Genomic DNA, 10,350 nt, shown 5'->3' on the forward strand with positions numbered 1-10,350 from the left:
ACAGCGGAGGGGTTTTAAAATCCAGCTCAAGGAGTCAATTGAAAGTAAAATTGAGCGAGATGTTAAACTCATTCATTTGTGCCAGTTTCTCACTGGTCAGACATGATTAAAATTACCCCCCAATGATCTTGATGGCCATTTGTAACTGAATTCCTACCTTTAAAGAAGGCAAGTGGGATTCTGGATTTTATATACAGGATAATTAAATACAAAAACAAGGATGGTGAATTGGTACAAGAGCTTGTTCCCATTGATTGTCTAATCAGTAACAAGGGGGAAAGACTAAGGATTATCACCAGAAGCAAAGGAGACAGAAGAACACAGCGGTTTAGTGAAACATGGAGTGATTTCCTTTAACGTGGTTAATGAGGCAGAAACTATAACATAATTTAAAAGGGATTGGATAAGTATGTGAAAGGAAGTATATAAAATGATATGGAAAAGGGCAGGAGATTGGGATTAGTGGAGCTAGCTCCAGTTAAAAATCTAGCACAGATGCAATGGGCCAAATGACTACTATAATTTCTATGATTTACCCTGTACTCAAATGGTTTACAATGGATACTTTAAAATGGTGTATATATTTATTTAAAGAAATTTGAGAAATCGTTGGCTGCTTGTGTAAATTTCTACTTTGCAATTTCAAGTGTAATTTAATGAAAAAGGTAATATAAACATGCATTTTTGTGTACTTTAAGAGAAGTTATGATTGCTCCAGGTTTCTAACTTCCTGTTATTTGTTTGTGTAGTAACGCAAGGCATTACTAATAGTTTGGTTTGGACATTTACATATGGTGATGGGTTTCCGGCTGACCAAAAATATGGATTATCAACAGCGTGTGTCACATTTGTGTGTTTCAACTAACGTGTGGGTGTATATTTCAAACACCAGTTTACTTAGTAAGATGTGTATTACTGCCAACCAGTCATTGTTATTGGCAAGCAAAGACATTTTTTTAAAGTTTATTTTCTAAATTACTGTGCCACTAGTAATACATTAGCCAAGAAATATTAGGTCTTGGATTCTACTTGTGTGCTTGGCAAAGAAGAAAACATATACAGCAGGAGTACTGTACGACGAGTGTGTGCTTTTCCCCTCAACAATAACACTGAAATCCTGCATTTTGCATCCTAAAGCAAGATTGCTCAAAGCTATCATTAAATGTTTTGAAATATCTTTTCTATTTAAGCAAAGTTGCTAACATGCTTATAATGAGGAAAGTAATTTCACTTGACTGCATTAAATATTCCTTTGCTAACATTTGAAGACATTAAAATTGAGGAAGTTGTGTTATTGGATTTTCTTTTGTCAGGGCTGTCACAGCACATTAAGTAACCAGAGAGCAAGTTCATGAGTTGAAGGGAGGCAAAAACTGTCAAACATTATGTTATGAAGTAGATCTATAAAGAGAAACAAGTTATGGCAACTAACCTGTAGAACACATTGAATTTGAGAAGCAATAGTCCACAGTATCATCAGTGGATTACCTGTGGATAACATCTGAAAGATTCGAACTATATGTTTTTGTTGAGACTTTTGAGTAAAAATTGGGAATAAGCTTATCTTGACTGTTTTCCTGCAATGAGACACCATTTTAGTCCATGAAAGAGTTGGGGGATGGTGTTATTGAACCTGCTACAATTGAGCAAAAGAGCCGAACATTATATCAGGGCATATCCATTTCCTCTTGAATGATTGATGTGATAATAAGACCCTGATTTTCCATTGAAGTTCTTGATTTCTTGCCATAACTTTGACAGGAGATCAGCTGAAAACCTGAAGAATGATGCAAACAGCAGAAAGCGTTTCTTTGGGAGATTTGCTGATCTGCTAAAAAGTTAAAGCAGGAACTTGGGACAACTCCCACGGAAATTCAGACCAAGAGCATTTGCATTACTAATTTTATTTATTTTTGCCAGGAAATGTACATGTATTGAATATGATAGGCCAATGGCACAGGTTGGGTTGGTTGTGCGGTAATTAGAAGCAGAGGCTCTGTTTCTTATGCTGCTTAGGTGATTGGTTATGTCAACCTCTGCATGGACAAGACCGGATATTTTTGTTTTCATTTTTCTTCTCTCTCTTTCCCCGGTTACCCCTTAAAATCTTGTCCTACAGCAACCTCAATACTAGTGGCTTACCTAGTAATTAAGATTGAGCTTTGAATTTATCATCTTCTGGCACTCTTTGGGATGGGATTTCCCAGTGGAGGGGGGAGTTCTGGTCAGGAAACCCAGAAACTCCACAGGGTACATGTTTTTTTCAACAGGGTCCTTGCCTGGTAGCCAGCCTGATTGATAGGCTTGGCTACCTGTCGGGTGGGGAATGCTGCAGAACAGGCCATCGTCCAGGAGTAAGTAGGTTTTCTGAAGCTGGGGTAGATATTACGTGGGTGGGTACAGCATGGCTTGGAGGGTCAGTGGGTATTTGCAGGGGGTCACAGAGAGATCAGGGACAGAGATGGGGTTTGGGTGTCTGATCGTTGCGGGGGAAGGTGGTTCTGTGATTGCAGGTTGATGATCGTGGGGGAAAGAGTCCGATCGCAGGCGAGGTCCCATCACAGGAAGGGAAGCAAGTAAGCATGGTGGGGGAGGGGAAGGCACTCCTACTCCTGCCAGCCAGAATTAAACCCGGAGGAGAGATAAAATATGAGGAACACCCCTTCATTGAAATACTTAAATGAGAAACACACCCATTAGGAGTGGATTGATTGGCTGTCCCCTATCCTGCCTCCATTAAAACCAGAAGTGTGCGGGTTCAAGGTGGGTGCGGTTCAGGTTTGAGGTTTTTAAAATTTTAATGTCCCACCTGACCCAAACACACAAGTTTTGGGAGGTTAAAATTCCCCCCCAGGTATCTGAGCTGGTGCAAGCCTCAATTTTATTGATTTATCTTCATTCAAGGTTCATGCACTTTTACTTTTTCTCTAAAATTACCAGATGTAACAAAAAAAATCTATTTGTTTCTATAAACATTTTGAGTATAACTTTAATTGTAGAGATTTTAATACATTAAATGGGATGGATTTTACTAAACCCACGACATTGGGCTCCGTGGAAAAGGTGGCCGAAAGATGGGACTGGCAGCGTTCCCCACGGAGGCCGACGCCCAGAGGGCCTGACCCGATCCTCTCGGTGGCGGCAAGACTCCGTGACGGCCCCCCGGTCACTGGGTGACGGGAACTGAATTGCAATATTTAAATGAACAGGATGAATAAATTTTTTTTTTTATTTGTTCATGGGATGCGGGTGTCGCTGGCTACGACAACATTTATTGCCCCTCCCTAATTGCCCTTGAGAAGGTGGTGGTGAGCTGCCTTCACTAACCGCTGCAGTCCATGTGGGGTAGGTCCACCCACAGTGCTGTTTAGGAAGGGAATTCCAGGATTTTGACCCAGCGACAGTGAAGGGACGGCGATATAGTTCCAAGTCAGGAAGGTGTGTGACTTGGAGGGGAACTTGCAGGTGGTGGTATTCCCATGCATCTGCTGCCCTTGTCCTTCTAGGTGGTAGAGGTCACGAGTTTGGAAGGTGCTGTCGAAGGAGCCTTGGAGAGTTGCTGCAGTGCATCTTGTAGATGGTACAGGCTGCTGCCACTGTGCGTCGGTGGTGGAGGGAGTGAATGTTTGTAGATGGGGTGACAATCAAGCGGGCTACTTTGTCCTGGACAGCGACAAGTTTCTTGAGTGTTGTTGGAGCTGCACTCATCCAGGCAAGAGGAGAATATTCCATCACACTCATGACTTATGCCTTGTAGATGGTGGACAGGCTTTGGGAAGTCAGGAGATGAGTTACTCGCCACAGGATTCCTAGATTCTGGCCTGCTGTTATAGCCACGGTATTTATATGGTTACTCCAGTTCAGTTTCTGGTCAATGGTAACCCCTAGGATGTTGATAGTGGGGGATTCAGTGATCGTAATGTCATTGAATGTCAAGGGGAGATGGTTAGATTCTCTCTTGTTTGAGATAGGGAAGGTCAGATTTAAAAGGTAAGTGTTTTGTGGGGGAAGGACAAATAGTTAATGTAGTTGTTACTGAGGGGGTGGGAAAGGGGCGTTAGAAATTTATTTGATAAATTTTGGGGGGATGTATCTTTAAAAATTGAAATATGCTGGCAGGGCTGGCTGACTTTAAAAATGGTGCCAGCGCCTGCACACAGGCATCTGATGCCATTGCTGGTGATGGACAGCCCGCCCCCGTCCACGTGATTGGCGGTGGGGTGGGGGGGGGAGGTCTTCCCCGGCTCTTTGGCGTGTGGCCCACATGTGCGGGCCACCATTTTTTGAACTCTCCACCAAGGTCGGCAGCGAGCTCTTAAAATCCAGTCCATTAATTCAGTTAATTCAGCTGTATTTATCTGATCTTTCATTTCGAGGGAAGGTTTAATCATGGACACAAAAGTGATCATCATTGCACTGAAAAGCAACCACATATGCATTTGATTTCAGATAGAAAGATATGCATTTTTCCTGCCAAACTTAACTGTTACATTGTACTTGCCAGCCAATCTCAATTTTCTCAGTGGAGGCAAGTGACATGTTCCCATTTCACATTTCCCAGTTAGTGATGCATTTATGCCACAAGTATCGTTGTGTAATTGTATTGCAATAGAATGTCAAGTTAGCTTTCAGTTGCTTGCATTTGTCAGATTTCGTTATTCAGCAAAGTTAAAACATTTATAAATACATTGTCATTTGGAGAAAGAAAGTTTGTGGTGTAATTGTTATCTGGGTGATTTTAGCAGTTTACTGAAGCATGTTGACTTTCACTCTGATGTCTGTCAATGTTAATTATTGTAATTGTCCAAGCCAGCATCAGTAAAATGCTTTACTGTGTCAGAACATCCTTTCCTGTCGAGTAACTGCATCATATATGGGAGAAATAACAATTCTGATTTCTGCTTTCTTTTTAAAGTGTATTGTGATTTTTTTTTTGCTGCTCCCCATGGGAGGGCAGAGTCACTCCTTTCCAATTCCAGCGTCTTTCTGCTGATGTAGGAAAAACAGCTGAAATAATCTGTCAAATATATTGGGATAGAGATTCCGCTTGTTTCTGTTAGCTTTGCACCATATTCCAGCGCAATCGGCCAAGCCAGCGTAAAAAGTCATTGAAAACATGAGCACATGTGTTTTTGGGTGTAACTCACTTACCCTTTAAGTTCGCTGACCATTCATGCTGTTCTAAGATTCAGTTCAACCGATCAGACCTCACCCACAAAATTGGCTGCGCCCCCAGGATGAAATTGAGTTTCCGCTGATTGTGCTGGTTCAGGAAGGCTTTTCAAATTGTCCTCATTTTTTTAGGTGCACAGGCACTAGTGGGCACAATTAAAGATATTTTATATCGTAAAATATTTAATTTGCCAAGAAACTGACGAGTGTACACCAATGAAACTGTTACATAGTTCAGTATAGCCTTTTAAACCATTTTCATTTATTTTAAATCAAGTTATTCACAGGTGGGGTCTGGTCACTTAATAGAAATGCTTGTTTTGGTGATAAACCCATTTCCAGCTGTATTAATAAAGCTGCACCAGGTTACCACTCTTAAGTACATGAAGGTATACCTTTTAATGCGGAAAAAATAAACAATTACATTCTATTATGTTGCCCAAACGGCATGGTACATGGAAGATTTTGCATTTGTGATTATACAAATGATTATTAGGGGAAACTTGTAACCTAACCAGCGCAATTTCCAACACATTTTGGGTGCAATTTTCCAGTTATACTCAAAGCGGAAACTCTCATATTTATACAGCAGCTAGTTGCTTTTTTGATGCAAACTGCACAAGCACACAAAATGGAAAATGATAACTGTCTTTTATTTCCATTTTTGAAGCAATAGGGTTTCATTGCATTTGTAAAGCACACATAAAAATGCTGCAGAAAGTGTTATAATGTGTTCTTTTTCTTTCCTTACCCAGACTCCGTCACGATGCAGAAGTCGCGCCTTACTTCATTTTTGGTGAGAATGAAGAGAATGCTGGGTGAACTGTCAATCATCCTGAAGAGACTGATGCACATTGTAGCTTTAATGCCTTATTTGCACATTTTACATTTTTGGATTGTTAATGTTACTTACTAGGTCAAGCCTATTCTTCAGAACTGCATATAGCTTTAACTCAACCTGGGTATAAAAAAAATAGTTAAAATATTCATGCCATCTTTTGAAAAGCTGTTGACCACTTTAGGTCTTTGATAATAATGTTCACAATTGTCCTAAACAACCGTTGATGAATCAATGGCACTCTTTGCACTGAGAATTTTCACCTCCTAATTTCTTTTAAATAGATTTCTTTCTGCTGAGGTTTAGAGGTTGATAAGAACATAAATGACATTTTGTAACTTTTGTATTTCTGTAACTGTAGTATTTTGTACTAAGCTAAATAAGTTTTATCTACCAGGATAAGGTGGGGGTCTCCAATGGATCAGTGGTAATGTTTCATGTGCTGTAATACTGAACAACATAGGCCAGGAAGGTCTCAGGTTCAGCTCCGAATCCTCACCATTAGATTTCAGCTGGGGCAAGAATTGACCTCAATGCCCTGGAGCTGGGCAAGAGAAATTCGCCAACATGTTTGTCAACTTAGTGACCCTGTTTCTAAAAGAAAGTGCAGATATGTTGAGATTTGTGGACCAATTTTACATTTGAAAATGGATGATTGTAGTCAGGAAATAAAGTGGAATTTAGTCATGCCCATTTCATGGCAGTTTCAGAGATTGATGAGTTTCCTAGGAGGTTGTGACCGAGGTAGGAACTTCCTTCCCATATTAAAATGGAGATTATTAAAAATGGAGGCAGCTTGGACATTTTTAGCCTACGACCATTCTGGAATCCCCAGTATACGCAGAGAAATCTGTCGGGAAGGAGGTCTAGAATGGACCTGCAGGTGGGAGGGCCTTTAAAAGGCCCACAGATTTTAAAGATCTTCTGGAAATCAATTCTCTGAAAAGCATTATTTTCAAAAGCAAATGCAAGAGTTCTTGATAAGGTTATAGCACATAACAAGCAAGAACAGCTTGTAACAGTGAAGGCCATCACTTTAGTAAATGAACTGATCTTTCTTAACCTACTCACATGTATGCTTGGGGAAGCTAATAGTGTTTAATAGCAATTCAGTAAAGAGCTCTGCTATAGGCTGATAAATATCAAAAATTTATATTGATACATTGGGGTTATAGTAGTGTCGATCAGAGGTGTGTCACATGCTTTGTCATTTATATCATAAAAATGCTTAATTAATTTAATGTAATTGTTATTAATGTGCTAATATGCTGTGCCTTAGAGCACCTTACAGAAATTTGGGCAAAATCCATCCACGAATGAGGGAGTTAAAGTCACATCTCTAGTGTTTGCAAAATTCCTAAAATGAAATGATTATGGTTTAGTGTCCAGTGCTAAGGCCTAATATATTTGCCAAAAACTTGCAGGACAGCAGTGAACACTGCATTCTAGAAGTAACAATTTTATCCCAGTTAGTGAATGAAATAAACGACTAAGCATCCACTGACTAAACATGTGAAAATGGCTTCATTATTTGCTGTCTTCATACTCTCAACTAAAGCAGGAATCTGGAAAGAATTTGAATGTGAATGATAAAAGGCAGCACAGTCCTCTCATGCTGTTTCACAAACTACTCATAACTGCCTCTACTATAAGTGCCTGAACTAGATCATTTCCAGTCACAAGAGAACATATTCAATAAAATTAAGAAAACTGCTAACAAAATCACAGGAATATGCATCTCTCAAATGCGTGATTTGTGACAATTTTATTTCATTAGTGACTATGAGAAAGTAGCAGCTGCAATCAGGATCCTTCAACATTTCTCAAACAGCGAATGAATCAGTTAGTCTGTGTAATTATCACAGTTTGATCATCTAGCTGTGGAGTGCACAGTTGTTGGAGAAAATGTCTCAATGGCAGCAGAAAAAAAGCTGAATTTGAACCAAGATCCTGCAGATACTGTAGGGTTCTTTTGTGGGGGTGAGGGGCATCAATTGGGGGGTTCAATCGGAGAAGGAAGGGGGTTCGATCAGGTGGGAGGAGCCTGATTACGGCTCCTCAGACTGGCACCACGATCCTGGAGGTAGGTACTAAGTCCTCACTTCGATGAAGATGCTGTATTCCTGGCATTGGGAAACCTGGCTGACAGTTGTTAAAATTGAAAACCTGAATGACAATGAGGTTCACAGCCCACCGGTTGGTCACCTGCCCAACTTCCAGCCTCAGTTAAATCTGGAAATGGGTGTGTTGAGGGCAGGTTTGGGTCGGGAAACTGATTTTTCTGATTTTAACTGCCACCGCCACCACCCGACTCAAACCTGCCCTTTTTTAATGTTAAATTTCAGCCTATTGTATCACCATTCAAACCTTGTCTGTTATATTTATTTACTGATGGAAATATATTCCCCAGGCTGATTCCGAAATGTGGCTTCACTGAATGCTGCAAGATTATACTGACTGCCCTTTGTGGATGCACTGGCCTTCTCCAAAATGGGGAACACTGACAGCACCATAGAACTGTGCAGTCATATACTTGGATCATGCAATTTATGGTCAATAGATTTACTCATTGACTAATACATGAATGCACAAAAGTAAAAGTGATCCATTGGGACACATACGCAGCATGTTTTAGATGTGACAATTGAAAATTGAGCTTTTGTTGTCTGCTTTTCAATGATAACATTACTGGGTAGCCACCCTTGAACTGGACTGGCCAGTTCAAAACTGAACGAGTGGCCATTCTTTGATGGCTAGTAAGGTAAAGGAATAAAAGTGGTCAGTTTCATTCCCATACATTCCATTGACAGCAGACCAAAGCACTCCTGGATTCCACTTTTTCAGTAGCATGTCTAACAATTATAACTTTTCATCAGTTACTGCCTTGAATGCAATTCTGCAGAGATTTGATGTGTAATGACAACACTTTGTAATTTTAATTGAATTCAAGAAGACCTTGTATAATAAAATTACAGAGTAGACCTGTGAAGGAAGAAATCAGACACATCACATATTTTGGAAAAAGTTGACATGACTCAAAAACACTTGATCGCAGGGTGAATCTGATACATGTCATCAAGCATGGCATTTGGCAGAGAAGCATTGCAACTCAGTTTACTTTTTTTATTCATTCATGGGATCTGGGTGTCAGTGACAAGGCTAGCATTTATTGCCCTTGAGAAGGTGGTGGTGAGCCACCTTCTTGAACATGTGGTGTAGGTACACCAACAGTGCTGTTAGGGAGGGAGTTCAAAGATTTTGACCCAGTGATAGTGAAGGAATGGCAATATATTTCAAGTCAGAATGGCATGTGACTTGGAGGGGAGCTTGCAGGTGGTGGTGTTCCCATGTGCCTGCTGCCCATGTTCTTCTAGTTGGTAGAGATCATGGGTTTAGAAGGTTCTGTCTAAGGACCCTTAATGAGTTGCTACAGTGCATCTTGTACACTCTGTCCCAATGGTGGAAGTGAATGATAAAGATGGTGGCTGAGTTACTGATCAAGTGAGCGGCTTTGTCCTAGATTTATGATCCAGTTAAGTTTCTGGTCAATTGTAATTCCCTGGATGCTGGTGGTGGGGATTCAGCGATGATAATGCAATCGAATGTCATGTGGAGATTAGATTCTCTCTTGTTGGAGATGATCATTACCTGACACTAGTGTGGCACTGATGTTTCATGCCACTTATTTGGCGAAGCCTGAATGTTGTCCATGGAGGTGGTGACATAGTGCTAATGGCACTAGACTAGTAATCCAGAGCCCAGGCTAATGCTCTGGGTACATGATTTCAAATCCCACCACTGCAGATGGTGGAATTTGAATTCAATTAATAAATCTGCAAGTCCAATGGTGACCATGAAACCATTGTCAATGGTTGTAAAAACCCATCTGGTTCACTAATGGCCCTTAGGGAAGGAAATCTGCTGTCCTTACCTGATTTGTCCTACATGTGACTCCAGACCCAGAGCAATGTGGTTGACTCTTAAAATGGCCTAGCAGGCCACTCAGTTCAAGGGCAAGTTGGGATGGGCAATAAATGCTGTCCGCGTCAGCGACGCTCACATCCCACAAAAACAAATTTTAAAAAACGTTTTGCTGAACGCAGGCACAGATACTACAGTATCTGAGGAATTGCTAATAGGACTGAACAGTGTTAAATCATCAGCGAACATCCCCACTTCTGACTTTATAATGGAGGGAAGGAAATGATGAAGCAGCTGAAGATGGTTGGGCCTAGGACACTACCCTGAGAAACTCCTGCAGCAATGTCCTGGGGCTGAGATGATTGGCCTCCAACAATCACAACCATTTTCCTTTCTGAAGGTATGACTCCAACCAGTGG

General features: G+C 40.8%; 1 protein-coding gene across 4 annotated transcripts in view; it reads left to right on the forward strand.

Annotated features, from left to right (window-relative positions):
* LOC137382528 (uncharacterized) overlaps positions 1–7,690 on the forward strand; it is a 138,760-nt gene extending 131,070 nt beyond the window's left edge. For 3 of the 4 annotated variants that reach the window (XM_068054574.1, XM_068054668.1, XM_068054758.1), the window contains one exon: positions 5,928–7,689. In XM_068054574.1, coding sequence (XP_067910675.1) covers positions 5,928–5,994 — 67 coding nt within the window. In that variant the 3' untranslated portion in view covers positions 5,995–7,689. Of the gene's footprint in view, positions 1–5,927 lie in introns of all 4 variants that reach the window. The other variant, XM_068054840.1, reaches the window with a different exon arrangement.
* The last annotated feature ends 2,660 nt before the right edge of the window (positions 7,691–10,350 follow it).

The sequence above is a fragment of the Heterodontus francisci genome, chromosome 1 (assembly GCF_036365525.1).
Source record: "Heterodontus francisci isolate sHetFra1 chromosome 1, sHetFra1.hap1, whole genome shotgun sequence".
NCBI classification, from domain to species: domain Eukaryota; kingdom Metazoa; phylum Chordata; class Chondrichthyes; order Heterodontiformes; family Heterodontidae; genus Heterodontus; species Heterodontus francisci.